General features: G+C 41.1%; 1 protein-coding gene across 12 annotated transcripts in view; it reads right to left on the reverse strand.

The window, feature by feature from the left end:
* USP28 (ubiquitin specific peptidase 28) overlaps positions 1-20,832 on the reverse strand; it is a 66,651-nt gene that overhangs the window by 21,087 nt on the left and 24,732 nt on the right. For 7 of the 12 annotated variants that reach the window (XM_036426844.2, XM_036426842.2, XM_036426846.2 and 4 more), the window contains 8 exons: positions 17,983-18,069; positions 16,922-17,059; positions 16,002-16,075; positions 14,102-14,181; positions 12,369-12,517; positions 10,464-10,591; positions 5,880-5,975; positions 3,757-3,936 (listed from right to left, as the gene is read on the reverse strand). In XM_036426844.2, coding sequence (XP_036282737.1) covers positions 3,757-3,936; positions 5,880-5,975; positions 10,464-10,591; positions 12,369-12,517; positions 14,102-14,181; positions 16,002-16,075; positions 16,922-17,059; positions 17,983-18,069 — 932 coding nt within the window. Of the gene's footprint in view, positions 1-3,756; positions 3,937-5,879; positions 5,976-10,463; positions 10,592-12,019; positions 12,097-12,368; positions 12,518-14,101; positions 14,182-16,001; positions 16,076-16,921; positions 17,060-17,982; positions 18,070-20,832 lie in introns of those variants that run through there. The other 5 variants (XM_036426847.2, XM_036426843.2, XM_036426850.2 and 2 more) reach the window with 3 other exon arrangements.

Here is a 20,832-nt window from a genome sequence, read left to right on the forward strand (position 1 = left end):
ATTCAAATTCATCTCTGCAGGAGATGTTGTCGGAGTTCAACATAGCACAGGTAAACTCGGTGCCAACTAACGGATTGAGACCAAAGACGGAGATTCCCACGCTGCAGGCTTCCCCTACCCTCCACTTATGCCTGACACCTACCAGCACACTCTGGCACTTCAATGTGCCTGCAGAGACCCGCCCTGCCCAAGCAGCCTCTCAAGCAGGTGCCCACAAGCAGGAGCCACTTTCCCAGGCACCTGGCATCCTGGGCCTGTAGCACCTGGGCACTGCACAAGCTGTCACTTGGAAGCACTTCAGACCCCAAACCTCTAGTGCTGTGAGCATAGGTGGCGAGGGAGGGCCAGCAGATGACAGGGCTGGGCTGAGCCTCGGGGCTTCCTCACTCACCAGTCCTGAAAGCAAGAACTGGATCTCACCCGAGGACTCTCCAGGCCTCCCCAGGAACACCCCCAGGGGGTCCTTCAGATCGCTGCATAGCCTCTCCCAGGGGATCCTTCAGATCGCTCCCTAGCTTCCTCCAGAGGGGCTTGGGAATCCAGGCCTGTTCTCCTCAGGCATTTTTCTTAAAGCCAGAGAAGCTCCATCAAGGAGGCCTTAGATAAAGCTGTGTGCCTCCTCCAGGAGGCAGGAAAAGCCGGGTGGGAGCATTAGAACCCCAGGGGGTGCACTCAGGAGACTGCAAGTTTCCGGCAGCTCTGAGGGCCTCTTCTCCATTACCAACTGGGTGCTGTCTTCTCACAAGGAAACTCTTGTCCCAAAATGTAGTAAGGAGCAAGCACCCTTGCTGAAAAGTTCTATATTTTCTCACACAATCTTAACAAAGTAATGCCCAAAACTGCCCAGAGTGCAAAAATACTGTTTCATATATTGAAATGGAAAATACTTTCCCTGAAACCTCCCCATAAACCTTTTTATACAGAACTCTTGATTCTGTCTGTGGCCCAGAGCAAGCCCTGTCTATTGAAAGCCTGAGTGCTCCTTCCCAAGGCCCCTATCTCAAATAGTGCACTTATCAGCTGTTTGTTTAGTGTCTGCCGTGTGCTACTTGCAATGAAGCCAGCTTGATCTCAACCCCATCCCCCACCTGGGGAAATCCAGAACAGGTTAAACAACCATCATGTAATTTGTCTGTAATCCTCATGAATGGCTTCTTCTTTCAAACAAACAAAAAGTGTGCCCCCCAAAACCAGTCTCTTCCTCTCCTTTTCTGTTTGCAGTGACCCAGTCCGGAATTCTGGCCTGGGAGCACGGACAGAGGCCTGGACCCCATGCTGGCTCCTTTCAGGTGTTTCTGTCAGCTCATGGAATGGTGGTAATTATACTGGGGAAGGTGTGCTTTGTGCCTGGTCGTCAGGATCCCTGAGGAGAAGGAGGCAGACCCTTTACAATGGTTTGGAATCCCCAAGGCTGGTCCAGGCTAGGAGACAGAACTGTGTGTCCTTAGGATCTCCTGGTTGGTGGCAGATGCCCAGGAGCAGCAGCATTGTGCAGTGTGTGGTACATAGGCACCCACTCATTCAGCAAATATTTGTTTGAGCACCTGTGCTGTGCCAGGTGCTAGGGACACAGCAGGAAGCAAAGTCCCTGGCTTCAAGGGACTTCTATTAAAGAGTAAAATATGGCATGAGAGGTGATCCTAACTACTACAGAGAACAATAAATCTGGGAGTGCTACATTGGGGAGTGTACTGCTTCATACAGGATGGCCAAGGGAGTCCCACAAACCAGGAAATATCTAATGTGAGAGAGGAAGCCACAAGCGAGCTCTGTGGTTCAAGCAGGAAGACAAAATGCAAAGACCCTGCCATGGGAACATATTTGACGCATCCAGGAAGTAGCAGAGACCAGAAGAACTGAGAGGAGGCAGCCAGAAATGAGGTCAGAGTGATGGAGGGCCTGTGGGCCACAGAAAGGGCACTGACTTTTGTGCTGAGGAAGACAGCAGCCCCTCTAAGGTTCTAGGAGGAGTGACATGATCAGACCTATTTTTAAATGAAGAGTCATCCTGGCTCACATGTTGAAGGACTACAGGGTGGGAGAGACCAATTAGGAGGACACTGCCATAAGCCAGACCATGGATATTGGTGGACTGAACCCATGAGGGATACAGGTGGTGAGAAGTGAAAGATCCTGGACATGCCAACAGGATTTGCTGATGGATTTGATGTGTGGTGTGAAAGAAAATCAAGGATAATTCCTTATCCCCATCTTACCTGCCACATACATACACAATGGCGTTACTGCTCCACCGCAAACACAACCTCATCAGAGCCTGAACTGCCCCAGATTCCTGAGTGGGCAGGAGCCTGGCCTGGGGTGGGCAGTGCCGCCGGAACCTGGCCTGTTTCTTTGACCTGTGAGTATAGTCTATATTCCAGAAAGTGCTCCAGGAGATGGCAGGGGTGAGGCCCTGGAGACGCTCACTTCAGTCCACCTCATCCCTGCCCTCTCTCCCCTGAGAATGCCAGCATTAGAGCTGACTTTTGTGATGAGGAAGACAGCGGCCCCTCTAAGGTTCTAGGAAGAGGGACATGATCAGACCTATTTTAAATGGGGAGTCATCCTGGCTCACATGTTGAAGGACTACAGGGTGGGAGAGACCAATTAGGAGGACACTGCCATAAGCCAGACCATGGATATTGGTAGACTGAACCCATGAGGGATACAGGTGATGCTTTCCATTAAAAGCATCACCAAAAGGGCTGATGCTTTTAATGGAAAGAGGACGTGTACCTAAACAATGGCCACACTACTTTTAAGATGTCATTTTATGCAATAAACTATGGTGTGGGGCCCTGGATCTGAGAAGTGCTTGCAATGTACTGAAGAACTGCTGCTGAGTGGTGTTTGAATGATCTTGCAGTAAAAACCTGATCTTTCTTTAAAAAAAAATCTAGCCTGACTGATGTGGCTCAGTGGTGGAGCACAGACCTATGAACCAGGAGGTCACGCTTCCATTACCGGTCAGGTTACATGCCCGGGTTGTGGCTTGATTCCCATTGTGGGGCCTGCAGGAGGCAACCAATCAATAATTCTCTCTCCTCATTTATGTTTATATCTCTCCCTCCCTCTTCCTTCTACTCTGAAATCAAAAAATATTTAAAACAAATGAACAACAACAAAAAAAATCTAATCTTTTTAAGCAGTTCTAGTGTTTTAACAGTGAAGGCACACATCAAGTTTAATCCGAGCTGACCCTAATGGTTCCTCCAGGTTACAAAGGTTGTTGCATGTGGCTGGGCCAGAGCAGAATCAGAGGGCTCCTGAGCTTTGATCTCCCTGTTCCTTCCTTAGATAAGCCCCTCTAGGCTGTGCTCTTCAACTGCAAGCCAGTCTTTTCATGTGTTAGTTTCCTATTTATGAGCAAATCTCTTTCCTTAATGTTTATTTAGTCATGCATATTTTCAGCAGCAAGAATAAGATGTTTGGAAGAGCAGTGCTGAAGTTTCCTCTTAGAAAGATCGTTGGCAGCTAGCCCAAAACAAGGCAGCCCTGGTACAAAATGAACATATTCCAAGACAGTTCAGGAAGCTCTGAATAACCCCATCCCTCCTATGGAACATTTTCTCATTTAGGAACATTCTCTCAAGGGACAGTTGGCAAAATCCTTCCCTTTAAGACAAAGAGCTCAAGACCTCAAGCTCATATGGGGTATTAATCAGATAGAAAGAAGGTGCATGGTACAAATAAACCAAATACACACACACACACACACACACACACACACACACACACACAAAGCTTTTTCATTACCTTTCCTTGGATGTCAGGTCAGACGCTGGGCAATGCACTGGAGAAAGTGGTGATGTCATGCTTGTGTCACTCTGAGACGTAGAGCTTTCTGAGGCAGGTTTTGTACTAGCAAATTCAATAACGTATTTCAACATGTCGGGGAGTGAGAACCGAACTGGGCCCGAGCCATATCTCACATACCTAAGAGGCAAAGACAATGGTACTCTATTGGCTATGTCTGTCTTATATTTTGAGGCTTGCTAACAAAAGATCTGTTGTGGTGTGAAGAGTTGATGGAAAGGCTATTTCTAAACACTACACAATATTTAACACATTATTCAAATAATCTGTAGGGCAAAAATCTCTAATTACGAAAGTAAAAATTCATAACAATCTAAACTTTTATACCTGGCAGAAAATATAACAAATGGGCTCCTAACCACAGTCATGCCAGTTATGTTTTCTCTTGATATCATATCACATTTAGGCTCTGGACATAAAAATTAAATGCTTGTTTCTTAAAGGAAAATAGAGATATTACAAGTACTCAAATATGAAAAAAATGCTGCCCTATAGATCAACCAGTTGGCAATTATTAGGAAAAAATGAAAGAAAGCTGGAAATGGTAAGTAAATATTGATAAAGGTCAGAGTTTAAGAAAACAAGCAAATCTTTTTTTTTCTTTTTTGCGGAGTCTAAGTACCCTATTATTTATACACTCAAAAACAGCATAGGCCAGGCATAAATTATTAAAGATTTCTTTGGAATTAGTAAATAATAAATACATGAAATATGTAACCAAAATAATAAATTATTTTAATAATACCCAATATTCTGCCATTACTATCATATGTTAGAGTCATTAAAAAATTTTACTTTAATGAATTTTATAGTTCACTATAGTAGACAAAGTTTAAATGGTACAATAATTAAATTGACCAATAGATACAGGTAAACTGTAGTTCTGGGATTCTATTTACAAAGGATAGAGTCACTTTACATTTTTCTTCTCTGAATAAAGTGAGAGGTAGGGGAAAGTAAGGGGTATAGAACTAGAAAGAAGGAAAATTGTCTGTTTCTATATTTAGAAGGACATTATAAAATGAAAACACTAGTGAAAAATATGTATAGAGCAATCAAAGTCAACTACATTAGAGGATATGCAGTGTTGCCTCTCAGGAAAATTAATGACCTAACAATAGAGTGGGTAGAGATGGTATGATGATAGCAGCAAAATTATAAGCAGATAAAGGGGGGAAAGCCATAACATTGTATGAGATTCTTTCCAAAATGGTAAATCAATGGGCTCTATCTAGACTAGAAAGAAATTACATTGACTCCCCCTTAGGAAGTCATAGGAGTTATTCCACAAAAATAATGTAAACAAAGAAAAGGGACTGAATCCTCTATAAGACAAAGGACTTTGTACGTGTCAGAAATATTAGCCCTTTTAATCAATTAGCCCTACTCTAGGTAGAGTAGAATTGTTTTTTGTTTTTACCTTCCCGGACATTCAGAAACTGTTTTCCCAAGACAATGGGAGAGTAGCACTATGACATTACCTCTCTCGTGTTTATGAAAAAGACGGCAAGGACAGAGGAAAAGGAAAGGGCTATAAAATCAGAATGTGGGTCCTCTAAATACACTGCTAATAACTGTGTGGCTCAGGGTCACTTAAGTCCCTTGGGACTACTGTTTGCCCATCTTGAAAACTGCTTCATCCTTAGGGGGAAAAAATATATTATTTTATAAAATATGCTAGTTAATACTTAAACTCTGAATTAATCTATCTATCTATATAAAAGCCCAAGTGACCATTACGACTGGTGAACCAAATGACCGGTTGCTATGATGTGCACTGACCACCAGAGGGCAGAGGCTCGATGCAGAAGCTGCCCCCAGGTGATTAGTGTGCCCCCACAACCAACCTCCTGTGGCTGGCCAAACTCCTGCAGTCCCTTCCCCCAGCCAGCCAGCCAGCCCTGATTGGGACTGGATGAGAAAGCCCCAAATGCCACCAGGCCAAGGGACCCCAAGTGTGCACAAATTCGTGCACTGGGCCTCTGGTTTTTAAAAATAAACAAGTTATCTGATTTTAATGTTCTACTCCTACATTTATAAGTACAGAGGTGTCCATAACTTACCTTTCCAGTTTTTGCTGCAGGACTTTCACTTCCTCCTTCAACTTTCGAATACTTTCTCTCTTACTTCGAATAAGCTCTTTGCTTCTGTACATGTATCTAAGCAAATAAGCCCAAAATCATCTTATATTTTAAGAACATTAATAACACAAAATCTCAGCAAACTAGGGACACAAGGAAACTTCCTCAATTAGACAAAGGACATCTATGAAAACACATAGTTAGAATCACACTTAATGGCTAAACACTAATGTTAAGACTACTGAAAGCAGTAGTCTCTGGGGGCGTAGCCTGGAGGCAATGAGGTAAAAAACATACAATTATAATAAAATTAAACATGAATTTAGAAATAAAGAATTAGATATGTGCAAGACCTATACACTAAGAATTATTAAACAATGTTGAAGAAATTCACAAAAAAATTAAATAAATGGAGCTGTACTATGCTCATGGATTGAAGAACTAAGAATCGTTAAGTCAATTTCCCCAAATTGATCTATAGATTCAATACAATCTCAATCAAAATCCCAATCACTAACAAGCTGATTCTAATGTTTATATAGAAATGCAAAGGATGCATAACCTGTGGACACAGACAATGGGTGGTGAGGGCTTGGGAGAGAGGGTGAGAATGGGAGCAGGCTGGAAGAGATTAATGGGAGGAAAAAGAGGGCCTATGTAAAACTTTCAACAATAAAAATTAAAAGGAAAAATAAAGAAATGCAAAGTTACCAGGATAAACAAAACAATTTGAAAAAAGAAAAACAAAGTTAGAGAACTTATACTGAGGTCAAGATTTATAATAAAACCACAGTAATCGAGACAATGTAGCCCTGACAGAAGATTAGGCAACAGAAAGAACACAGACTCCAGAAATAGACCCACAAATGTAAATTTAATTAATTCTAACAGAGTATCAAGATAATTTAATGAGGGAAAGGAGTATCTTTTCAACAAATGGTGCTAGAATAATTGGACACCCACATGCCATCTTTTCCCTCTTATTAAAAAAACAAAACACCAAAAACCTTTATCTCATACTATATAAAAATGTAAATTCCAAAAGACTCATAGGCATAAATTTAAGATTTAAAATTACAAATTTTTCAGAAAGGGAAAAAAAAGAAAATCTTTGTGACCTTTGGTTTGGCAAAGATTTCTTAATTAGTACATAAAAAGCACTAACTATAAAAGAAAAACTGATACATTATTCTTCATTAAAACTAAAATTCCTGCTCTTCTAAAAAACACTGGAATTAAATGGAAGAGACAGCGGATGGATTTGAATCTAAAATGTATTTTAAAAAACCCTTAGAACTCAGTATGAACACAACAACATAGTTAAGGAAATGAACAAAAGGTTTGAATAGACATTTCACAAAAGAAAATACAAAAATAACCATGAATTACACAAAAAGATGCTCAACATCATTAGTTATCAAAGAAATATAAATTTTAAGTAATAAGATATCCTTACAAACCCACTATAATGGCTAACAATAATTTCACACATTGGTAGGATTTGAAGCAAATGGAGCTGGTAGAAATGCAGAATTGTACAGCCACGTTAGAAAAGAGTTAGAAGACCGAAAAGATGGCAACCGGCAAGAAGGCAGGGAGGGAGAGTGTGTGAAAGAGTGAGGAAGTGATAGAGGAGTGTGTGGACATGTGTGGTGTGTGTGTGTGTGTGTGTGTGTGTGTGTGTGTGTGTGTGTGTTAGCTAGGAACAGTTAGATCCTGCAGGGTTTGGGGGGGCTGCTGGACCAGGAAGTGTTAGACTGCAAAACCGTGCTGCCACTGCAAACACTCCAGGGCGGCCAACACTTGCACAGAAACCATGCCATCTTGAAGGGCAAAACTGCTAGCAATTAAGGTCTAGCCTAACCACCACCCAGTCTGTCCTCAGATGCAAACCAGAATCCTACAGCCACTTGGGACCAAGACCTGCCACCACAGCAGCAGCCTCATGGACACCAAGACTCCAGACATCCTGGCTGCAGATTTCTGTGAGCCATAGAAACCCCTCCCCGCCAGCCCACTGCTGCGGAACCTGCTAGACCCACGCTGCACTAGCAGGCCTCCTGCTGACACAAGGTGGCTGTGCTACCTGACTTTAACTCTGGGCGTGTGCTCGCATGTGTAGTCTGTTTCCTGCAGCATGTTGCAGGCCTCCCGTAAACACAGGGCGACTGTGCTACCCGACTTGACTCTGGGCTCACACATACAGGGAGTCTATTTCCTACAGCGCACGAGCAAGCCTCCCGTGACACAGGCAGGCTGTGCAACCCGGCCTCCAAGCAGACCGGGGACCCCGATTCTCTACGCTAGAGGTCACACTGAGCAACAGTGACTTGACTCTTGGCGCGCACATGTGGGAATTCTGTTTCTCATCACGGGTGCACGGGAACACTGATTCTTAGTGTGTACTCTCTGAATGCCAGTGACTCCAATTCCTGGTGCATGTGTGCACAGAAACCCTGATTTTTTATGCAAGGCCACACCGAGTGACAGACTCTGATACTCGATTCTCAGCGCACAAAAATGGGGACTCTGATTCCTGGAGCATGTTATGAGACTCTTTCTCAGCGCAGCACATATGGGGACACTGATTCTAGGTGCGTGCATGAGGCCGCACTGAGAGCAGGTGACTCTGATTCTTGGCGTGCATGGCTCCCACTGACCCACAGCAGCCACACATCTTGGTGTTGGAGCTCTTTAGTGACACTCGGGTGGCATGACGCTCCTACTACACACAGCTGGAGCCCCCACAACTTGGATTTGGACCTTCTGGTGATACTTAGAATGGGGAGACAATGAAACAATCCCCAGAGAAAAGAAAAAGAGGATTCGTCAAGAAAGGAAATAAGTAAAACAGAGACATGCAATATGACAGAAAAAGAATTCAGAGTAATGGTCATACAGTTCATATACTGGATGGACAAGAAAATCAACAACCTATGCAAAAATCAGGAAGAAATCAAAGTGACCTAGCTACAATAAAAAAACGCTATGGAAGGTTTCAACAGTAGACTGGAAGAAGTGGAGGACTGAATTAGTGAGTTAGAAGATAAGGTAGAGAAACAAGCCCAATCTGAATACCAACTGGAAAAAATTATTAAAAAGCAGAAGAGCCTAAGGGAGCTTGGGACAACATGAAATGAAGTAACATACATATAATAGGGGTGCCAGTAGTAAAAGAACAATAGCAAGGATTATATAATCTATTTGAAGAAATAATGACAGAAAACTTATCTAATATGGGGAAGAAAAAAAGTCACACAAGTAGAGTCCCAAGCAAGATGAATCCCCAAAAGACACACACCAGTACATATCAGAATTGCAATGGCAAATGTTGACAAAGAGATTATCTTAAAGGCTGCAAGAGAGAGACAGAGAGTTACCTACAAAGAATCCCCATCAGATTATCAAATGATTTCTCAACAGAAACACATCAAGACAGAAGGAAATGGAATGAAGTACACAAAGTGATGCAAAGCAAAGGACTGAATCCAAGAATACTCTATCCAGCAAAATTATCATTCAAAATTGAAGAGGAAATCAAGAGTTTTGCAGACAAAAAAGGCTAAGGGAGTTTATCATTACACCAAGCCAACAATGCAAGAAATGCTAAAGGGAATGCTGTAAAAAGAAGAAATAGAAAGGGAGGAAGGAATACAGGCATAAAGAACAGAAATGGCTACAAACAAGTACCTATAAATAATAATATTAAACATATATGGATTAAATGCTCCAATCAAAAGATGTGACTGAATAAGAAAACATGACCCATATATATGATGTCTACAGGAGACCCATCTCAGAACAAGGGACTAACACAGACTGAAAGTGAAGGGATGGAAAAATATCAGTCAAATAGAAACAATAAAAAAACAAAAAACAAAAACAAAAAAAAAAAAGAACTGGGGTATCAATACTTCTAACAAAATAGACCTCAAAGTGAAGAACATAACAAGAGACAAGAAAGGCCACTTCATAATTCTAGAGGGATCGATACAACAGACCCCACAGAAATACAATGAATCGTAAAAAAAATACTGTGAGCAACTCTATTCCAATAAACTGGTCAACCTAGAAGAAATTAACATTTTCCTAGAAAAAATACAACCTTCCAATACTCAACCAGGAAGAATAAAAAAATCTGAATAGGCCAATCGATAACTATGGAGGAAATTAAAGCAATAATCAGAAAACTTCCAGCAAACAAAAGCCCAGGTCCATCTTCCTCAGACTATTCCAAAAAAATTCAAGAAGAAGGAGCATTTCCAAACTCTTTCTACAAAGCCAGCATTACCTTAATCCCAAAACCAGATAAAGACACTACAAAAGAATTACATGCCAACATCTCTGGTGAACATAGATGTTAAAATCCTCAACAAAATCCTAGCAAATCAGATCCAGCATTACATTAGAAAGAACATACACAATGACCAAGTGGAATTTATTCCAGGGATGCAAGAATGGCACAACATCCACAAATCAATAAACATGATACATCACATAAACAAATTGAGATAAAAATCACATAATGAGACAATCAATCTTAAGATAATCAATCACAGAACTCACCTGTCCATATAAATGATCTGAGGAAACTCCAGCTTATTATGAATTTTCTCTGGCTGACCAAGGGACTGATTGAACTCAAATCTTGAGAGTTCAAAGGTTAACACTGGAGGTAGTTTTGTAAACCAACACTATGTCAGGAGTAGAAATGTGAGAGAAATAAGTTATTTTCAGGAAATGGCAATAGTCAGATTTAAAATATCCCTCATAACTCTGTATTTTTGGTATAGAATTTATATTCAAATCAAACTCATTCTAGAGCTCATGTTTAATCTCAAATCCTAAAGGAAATGACCACTTAGAATCATGCTCTCATTGAAAGTATGGTTAAACATTCCTCAATACTCCAGCTCAACTATCATCCTCAGAAATAACCACCCTTAAATATGTGAATGCACAAGCACCTATGCAATTTATTCACTAAGTTATCAGTACTCAAAATAGATTCAAAACCTGAATGGCAGCCTAACCAAAGAATTAGAAATTATAATCTAAGCAGCATATAAGTAAGGGGACAACTATCTCCATGAATCAGCTAAAAAGACTAATATGTATGCATATATAATGCATTATTTATTTGTAGTCTATTAACCATAACTTGAATCCCCTTTCTGTCTAAAAAGGAAACTTGAAGTAGCCTCATGATTATGAGTTCTCAAGTTCCTGAGAAAATCTCTCAATTCCAACAATTTACAGATGCCTCCTAAGGGACCCAGATATATGAACCAATAATGTTACCTTGAGTTTCAAGAAAAGAAAGCCCTGACTTTTAAAAACAATCTTAACTGTCACTGGTCATAGATGAGGAAAAACTAGACCAGGAAAGGCCTTTCTGTTCAATTCACCTACAGGCCAGAGGTCTGTATGACAGCTTTAAAATATTCACTTTACCAAAAGTACAAACAGCAGTTCCCTTCACAGGCCCTCGTCGGGCCAAGGTGAACCCAGATAGCCTGTCTGACTACCGCGGGGCTAAATCCAAACAAGCATAATGATTTTCTTTTATCTATATATAAAGTGTTCCCATCCTTGAATAAAGGTCTCCAGAGGGCTAAGTAACTGGTGAGCATCCCCTCTTTTGTAAGCACACCATCAGCTCCATGAAGCTCCTCATAATCAGGAATCAGAACCTTCCTTGAAAAGCTAGGGGAAGCAGTTACTCTCTCCAGGTCCCAGCCCTGCCCTACCGCTAATGCATTTTGACAAGGCCCATGCTATGCTACCTATTTTAACTCAAGAAAGCTTTTCTTCCTCCTATAGTAAGCATTGAGTTGGACTCATCATATAAGCCATAATTTTGTCTCAAAATGGATGATGATAAGAGAATAATCCAAGCTGTGTGGTACTGACAATAATGCTACTATAAATGCAAATGCAATTCTTAACCCAGCTGAAGTCTTGAGATATTAATTACCCTTGTTCTCCCTTTAATGTCCCCATTTCTTTCCAACCCACAAAAATAAATAAATGCAAAATGTAAAAAAAATTTAAAGTAAAGGCAGAAGTTACAATGAAAAACAGTAAATACTATAATAGGGAAAATATTCTAAATGGCATACCATAGGAGTTAATCACTGTACTTTTACCCTCCGAAAATATGGAGGCAGTGCGCTCTCCCTACTCAGGTACAGGTAGGCTTCAACAGAAAGAGAGAAACTTGATCACACTTGAAATATCAGAAGCAGCATTCAACCTTTATGTGAGTAACTCAGACTCCAAATTCACACTTTCAGTAAAGAATTTATCCAAGAGTAAGACTCACCAACTCATATCAACTCATGAGAGATCTCAGACAAGTTTAAGTTCTGTTACATGTAAAGCTATGTGATGGGAAAATGACTGGCCTAAAAGCTCAGTCCTATTTAACTGGTTTTGTGGTTGGCGCACCAAATAAAATACCCAACTCACCTCTTGTCCGTACTTCACTGAATGATCAGAAGGAAGCAGATCAATGTCACCTTCCACCATGGCCCCTTCCAAACATTCGTCTAAGTTGTGATAGCCATTTACCTGAAGGGGATACTGGCCGAAGGTCTCATTGTTACAAAAGGGTTTTCCTAGACAAAGAAACAGAATGATTTTTAAAAGATATCACTACCACAGCGAGATCTAAAGCCCCTTTTTTCTGGTACCAGAGACCATGTCTTCTTAATTCAGCAACATCCTGAGAAGTGATCTGTAGTGCATTTAAGCCTGTGTGGCAACCGCTAATGAACCGGTGGATCCAGGCCCAGATCATTGGCTAACACTGCAAAAAGAAATGCAAGCAGACAGTAAATGCCTCCTGATCGAGACTGTCTCACGACCTTTGAGTTTGTCTTGACTAAAACAGCCTTACCCAGCCCAGCTGGTATAGCTCAGTTGTTGAACATCGACCTATGAACTAGGAGGTCACGGTTCCATTCCCAGGCAGGGCACATGCCCAGGTTGTGGGCTCCATCTCTAGTAGGGGAAGTGCAGGAGGCAGCCAACCAATGATTCTCTCTCATCATTGATGTTTCTTTCCCTCTCTCCCGCTCTGAAATAAACAAAAATATATTTTGGGGAGGAGAAAAAAGCCTTACCTGAATCCAGTCAAACTCTAGATCCAACTATCAATTTATATCATGGATATTCAAGCAGCAAAATTTCAGAGTGTGGGAAATACAAATACTAGAGAACAAACAGCCTGCTTTCTTAAAAACAAAACAAAACACCATATAACATTTCAAAGAAAATAGATTGAAGAATCTACAGATTATGAAAAGAGACTTAAAGGACATCAACCAAACATAAACTCACCACATTCGATCCTAATTAAGAGAAACTAAAAATAAAAACTCTGCCTCCATATATAACTATACAAGTCAACAATTTGAATTCTGACTAGATATTTGATGTAAGAAATGCTATTTTTTTTGGTGTGATAATAATATTGGATTGTTTTAAGAAGAATGTCAGAGGGGTAAGAATAGACAAGGGTTACATGGAGAATGATTGGCCATAGGCTAATGGTTGCTGAGTTCATGGAGGTTTTTATATTGGTCTATTTCTATGTGTTTAAAATGCTCTATAGTTGAAAAAAAGAAAAAAACCTCATGTGGCCAACATGTAGCTTCTATAGTAGACAAACATTTCTGACAGTCTAACACAATAAAACCTTTTGAGATTAGATATTACATTGGAAACAACAACAGAAAATTAAGTAACATCACTGTGTATCTGAAATTAATACTAGATTTGGGTAGTGCAAATATTACACAACATAATATAACAACTCTGAGATAATGATCAGGACCATCTTTTTACATTTTTTATTGATTGATGAAAAAGAGAGAAAGATATCAATTTGTTGTTCTACTTATTTATGCATTCATTTGTTGATTCTTCTATATGCCCTGACTAGGGGTCAAACCCACATCCTTGGTATATGGAGATGACGTTCTAACCAACAGAACTACCTGACTGGGCCCATCTTATAGAGACCGAGGACCCAGGACCTCACATAATTTGTCCACAATTACACAACTTCTAAGAGTCAGAACCAACATTCAGACCTGCATTTGTCTGATTCCCAAGCCTTTTCCCTACATTGCCTCCCCAAATTGTCACAGTAATACAAATTTGGTCACAGCATTAACAGTTACAGCAAGAGAATTTACCTTCACGAACCCCTTCAGTGAGGAAAGTACCATAGAATAGCTGCACCATTGGATTTTCAGATTTGTTCTTGGGATTGCTGCTTTTAAAAAAAAGAGACAACTTGGTATCATTTGGATCAGATAAGCACTACACTAAACCCAACCATCATTCAAAAGCAAAAACACTACATTTCATTTAAACAAACAGCCAGGTATGGTCTAAAATAAGTAATAGATTATTTCAGTCCACTCATTCACTGGACAAGTATATGCTAAAATCTGAAAGCACAAGGACTATAAGGCCTGAAAGCCTTATACATGTATCTGTATACATTCGATACATATATAAGAGATAGATATAGCTCTCCAAAGTATACAGGGCATAAAAGTAGTACACAGATGAGAATGAACCTTCTTGTGTAGTTCTGCAAATAAATAGAAAATGTTTTCCCAGTGGCATGATAGTCAATGAAAATACAGTGACCCTTGAACAATGAGGATGTTAGGGACAAAGTTGAAAATCCATGTATAATTTTGACTTTCCTAAAACTTAACTACTTATAACCTACTGTGGACTTTAAGCATTACCAGTAATATAAACAGCTGATTAACACATATTTGTGAATTATGTATTATATACTGTATCTTCATAATAAAATAAGCTAAAAAAAAGAAAATGTTAAGAAAATTATAAAAGAAAATAATACACTATTTTCCACATTCATGACATACCTTTTTCTTGATTTTTAAAAAATATATATCTAGGCTATATGGTTCATCTCAAGCTTTTTCAAATTGTCACAAATCTCCAAAAATGTTTTCTAATATAAACATTGAAAAAAATTCATGTATATATGGATCTGCACAGTTCAAACCCATGTTGTTCTAAGGTCAACTTTAGTTTATATGTACAAGCCTACCTTAAATTGTTAACTATGTATGTTTCCATTTGCAAAGCTGTTTTATGATATACATTTCTTCTACCCAAAGTTATGACAATTTAGAAAACAAATTCCTCAGCATCTATATTGGGTGAGTGATACTTGTATCTTTGCCCTGAATTTCACTTCTGCTGATGATTGACATGACTAAAAGCTGTTCTCTATCAGTCTACACTGGTGGTTCTCAACCTTCCTATGCCGTGACCCTTTAATACACTTCCTCACGTTGTGGCGACCCCCAACCATAAAATTATTTTCGATGCTACTTCATAACTGTAATGTTGCTACTGTTATGAATCGTAATGTAAATAATACCTGTGTTTTCCGATGGTCTTAGGCGACCCCTGTAAAAGGGTTGTTCGATCCCCAAAGGGGTTACAACACACAGGTTGAGAACCATTGATCTACAGAGATTACACCAGTTGTCTTAGATCAGATTTAATGATTTATATTACCCCACCATGTTCACATCTACGATTTAACCTTTTAACACATTTTACAGCATAGGCTATGGCTGTAACGAAGTTAATAATTATGGCCCTTTTAGTAAAAAAATTGTGGGTTAATACGCTTATCTATATCCTCAAAGAGAAAAGCCAAAGGCAATGGGGATGCACAATGACAAATATGAGTGACTACCCCATGAGGTTTGGAAAAAAACAGCAATTTCTTTTCTTTTCTTTCCTATTGATTTCAGAGGAAGAAAGAGGGAAATAAAAACATCAATGATGAGATAGAATCATTGATCGACTGCCTCCCACACGTCCCCTAGTGGGGATTGAGCCTGCAATCTGGACCTGTGACTGAATGGGAATCGAACCATGACCTCCTAGTTCATGGTTTGACAATCAACCATTGAGCCATGCCAGTTGGGCAAAACCAGCAATTTCTACTTAAGATGAGTATTGTTCCCCTTTATCATAATTCTCACTGGACCAATGTGAGCAGGAAGAATGTACAAAGGGATCGGTGACACTCACTTAGCATTAACAGTGAGCTGGAATGCATCCTCCAGCCAATCCAGAAGCTTGTGTGTGAATTCACTCACATCTTGCTATAAGAAAGATAACAAATTGCATAAGAGTTAGACCCCACACTATACTTAGGAAAACAAACATTTGCTTTTATCCCACCAATCACTAAGGTTCTATTACTATGCAAAGATTTCTATTTTAGGGCCACCTATCAAGAAGATACTTGGAACTCTGGGACCAGCTACCAAAGGTGCAACAGAAGGCACACCAGGCAGCCTCTGAGTTGTGGCTAGCAGGAAACTGGAACGCTGCCACTTCAGCCACCTCTTTTTGTAACAAACAAACTAAATCTTCCAGTTAGGACTTTCTACAAAGGCCTAAAGAACACACTGTAGTCCTTTAGAATTTATGAGAAAGAAAGAAAACTTTTGTAAAATGTTTTGAGATATTGCAGAACTGTAGGACTTTTAGAGAGAAAAAAAATAATTTTATGAGGAAGAAGCTGCACTAATAATGAGAGCTTTGTTTCCTAATAGGAGGCAGAGAAAAGAAGTTACTAACATCTAGAAGATTGCTCAGAGTTGCTGAACTCAGGGTGAGATGGTCTACACCTAGCAAATGTGTAGACAAAGGACTTTTTCTCAGTGACTCTTGCTAGCACTCACTGAGCTATTTTCCAATCTCCTCCTCCTTCAACAGCCTCTTTATAATTGTTATTTCTACTACTACTTCCTCTTACAACTGCCAGCCTCCCCCAGACAACACACACTTTTTACCACCTGTTCCTCAGACATTACAAAGGGCAAAGGTAGGCACCCACAGTCCTGCTTACTCATGTTCATAGTTTATTACACAGTCAAAATAAACATTACAGTAATGTTAGGCATGATTTCAAACTCCACAGAGTTTGAGGGAAAACCTCGTACCTGCTGTTCCTCAGGTGATCGGAATGCTCCCTTTAAGAGATCGAGGGCTGCCGAAGGGTCTACAAATTTGCGATTTGATCCCATCATCAGAGCAAACAAATACTGAAGCTCTTGCATAAACATGACATTTCTCCTTTCCTGTAGAAAACACAGCAATGTGTACTCTTACAACCTCTTGGAAAATTACAACATATAAAGAGAAAAGTTGTCAATGATCGCTCCTTACATTTATATTTACCTAGATGGAGACCAGGGTCAGGTCTCAAACTATGCTACAGGTACCCTGAAAGGTCTCTATGAGGGATTACTCTCAACTGAAAGATGTCTATATAGTAGCAAGGGAGTTAATAGTGTCAATAGTGTAATTGCTTTTTGAAGCTGCCGGCCTCCCTCCTGTCAGGAAATCTGTCACCCAGGTGAAATCCTGGGAAGGGTCAGATCACTGGCAAGAGGCTTCATCCTTTTTGTCTTCTTTGCTAATCCTCACCCAAGGGTATTTTTTTTCCCCATTGATTTTTAGAGAGTGGAAGGGAGGCAGGAAGGGGAGAAAGAGAAACATCAATAGGTTGTTTCCTGCACCCATCCTGACTAGGGCCCAGGCTTGAACTTGTAACCCAGATACTTGCCCTTGACCAGGAATTGAACCCTCGACCCTTTGGCTCAAGGGTCGATGCTCTAAACACTGAGCACACCAGCCAGGGCTAAAGCCTCTTCTGAGTCCAGACCTCCAGCACTAGGTGCCTCCTATGCGTCACCAAATCTGAGTGACTAAAGCAGCTCACTGCTCACTGCCACAACAGAACAGTGACTCTGCATCTCCACATGCTGAGCTCAGCAGGTAACTCACCACTTTGAAACTGTTTTTTCAATTTTGTTCCTACTTAACTTTACATTTTTGCAAACCCTTATTTCTTGTCACAAAGAAGGAAAAGCCATTTGAAAGTGAAAACAATATTAGCACAAATCAAGAGCATCACAGTTATCAGCTTCAGCCAAAAAATTAAAAGCTTTTGGGATGAAAAAAACTAAACAGTGAAGATTCCTCAATAGCAGCAACTTACGGTGTTACTGGGGCAAATTTCAAGTACACTCTGTGGCAGGTTGTAGCTGAGAACAAGTCTTCGAAAGGCAGGCAATTGAAAGAGAGACTGAAATGAAGAGAGAAATGGGTTGATGGCCTTTCTTTCAAAATAACTGCAACAAGAAAATACTGCTTTTATCTTAAAAGTATGTTTAACTGTCTACATAGTAATTATACTTCTATTATGTTGAAGGAAATAATAATGGCTATGTATAAAAACTGAGCTGAATGCTAATTCTTTTAGGAAAAAAACAACAACAACAAAAAAACTTCCTGATGGCTAACAAGAGGAACAGATTAAACTGTAATACATTTATACTCTAGACTATTATGTAATCATTAAAATACTTTTGGAGAAAAAATGTTTTCATAAAAATGGACTGCCACACAGTGAAAATAAATGATCAAGAGCTACATGAATTACCATGGATAAATCTCAGACATATTTTGAGTGAACAGAAGTTACAGAAAAATAAAGTGTTATATCATTTATATTAAATACAATCTATATATATAAAAAGCCAGCGACTGCAACGCCATAATGACCAGAACAAGTCGCTATGATGCCCACTAAACCCAGTGAACCGGCCTGATTAGGGGGTGGGGCCGGCCAGCCAACCTCCCACAGCCCCTCCCCACAGCCGGCCCTACCCCTGATCTGGCCTCTCCCACCCCAATCGAGGGCGGGGCGTCACCCTTCCCCCAGCTGCTCCTCCCATCAGCCCACAGCCTCTTACTCCCCCCCTCCCCCATCCCAGATTGGCCTCACCACCTCAATGGGGGCAGGGCCCGCCAGCCAATTGCCCATAGCCCCTCCCCCTAGCTGGCCTGGCCCCCGATTAGGGTGGGCCAATTGGGATGGGCGGTTGGTCAACCTCCCGCCATCTCCTCTTCCTGACAGGCCTGGCCCTAATCCACTGAATTCTGGGCCTCTAGTTATATATAAAGTAATGCTATAGTTTGTTTAGGATTCATACATATATGGCAATATTTGAGGGAAGGGAGGAGCTTACAGGATGGGAACAGCAGGGACTCAATAGCACAGAAATTCATAACAATTATTTCTGAAGCTGAGTAGTGAGAACAGCAGTGTTTTCCATTCTCATTCACCATAGTTTTATTTAAAAAATTTTTTAACAGCAGATATCTCTGGCTGGCAGAGTTGGGATAAAGGATTCTTTTCATTGTTTTGTAAATCATACATTTTTCTACTATGAATATCTTTTGAAAGATAAGGTTTTCCAAATCTGTCATGTGACTATTACTCCTCATTCCAACACGCTCCTCAAACAAAAGCCCTGCAGTCCGCACCCTGGACTCCTGAAGCTGCAACCTAGGTGGACAATAGGCCCTCTTCCCTCCCTTGATGGCAGGTCTATGTGGGACTCACCCGCTAGGGTGGGAGCACAGCTGGACTGGGGGTATCAGCCCTCTGCTTTCTCCTTCATTCCACTTCGACTGCCTCCCTCACACGCCTCCATTCCTCTCAGTTTCACTTCTGCTCTGCTCACCACCCCATAACCTTTTCCAGGACTTCGGTTCTACCACGATAAAATGGCTTTACATTTTCAGTCACATCACATCTCCTCACCTTCACCAAAATCAGGCTTTACACCACTGCCCTTAAAAACCACAAGAGGGCACTCCCATTTCCCAACACCTGCTTCTTCTGTATTCCTTGTACTACTAATTACATCCTCCTTCTCCAGTTAGAAATTCAGAATCATATTGGAATCCTTTCTCTTTCTTAACCAGCCACATCCAACACAGAGAAGTGCCTGGATTGAGCCCCAGGGTTGCTGGATCCAACCACCTCCTCCAATCAAGGACCGCGATCATACTCCCATCACTGCTCACCTGGGTCACTGCACACAGCCTTCCTGCCTCTAGAATAGGGGTGTCGAACTCAATCAGAGAAGGGGCCAAAATCTAAAATCCAGCCTAAATCGTGGGCCAAATGGTTTACTGAACAGTCATAAACTGTCATTGTGATGGAAACGCAGCGGAGTGCAGTGATGACAGCGCGGTGCGGGCCACATTGCAAGGCCTGGCGGGACGGATTTGGCCCGCGGGCCTTGTGTTTGACACATGTGCTCTAGAACGTCCCTTGTACCAATTCACCTGCCTCGCAGGTTCTTCCATCTTTCTAAAATGACCAAAATTAAGCTCCCAACTCACTGAAGACTATTCTCTGGTAATAGTTCTTACAATCCTAAGTCCTGTCATCCTACCAGGTAACCTTAGTCAACATTCAATCATGGGACCTCCTGTCAGCTCTCCCTCAGAATAAGTCAGGAATCCAACCTCTTCTCTACTTCTACGGCCACCAGCCTGGTCCAGACCCATCACCTCGCACACGAATGACTGCAGTAGTCTCCATAGGTCTCTTCACCGGCTCTTGCCCATTCCATCCATTCTCACAGTAGCCAGAGTGAGCCTTTGAAACTCGGGTGAGTTCACCATCCCTCTGCTCAGAACCCTCAGTGACTCCCACTTCACTCAGAATGAAAGACAAGTTACCTCTCCAATTTCATCCCGATGATTCCCCCTCCTGCTCCTCGCACTCCTGCCGCTCGGGACTCCAAGGTGTCCCGTGCACACATCAACCCCATGAACACACTCTCACCTCAAGGCCTTCAACTGCGGTTTCCCCAACTGGAATATTCTTCCCCCACAGCTGCCTGGCTCACTCCCTTGGCATTTGCTCCAATCTCATCTCCTCAGTTTAACATCACCATTTACACTGCAACCAGCTCCAGCCTCTCCTGCAGCAATTGCAATCTTCATTAACCTGCTCTTTTCTCTATCACCCCCATCAGTCTAACATATT

The sequence above is a fragment of the Pipistrellus kuhlii genome, unplaced genomic scaffold, assembly GCF_014108245.1.
Source record: "Pipistrellus kuhlii isolate mPipKuh1 unplaced genomic scaffold, mPipKuh1.p scaffold_m20_p_9, whole genome shotgun sequence".
In the NCBI taxonomy this organism is placed as follows: Eukaryota; Metazoa; Chordata; class Mammalia; order Chiroptera; family Vespertilionidae; genus Pipistrellus; species Pipistrellus kuhlii.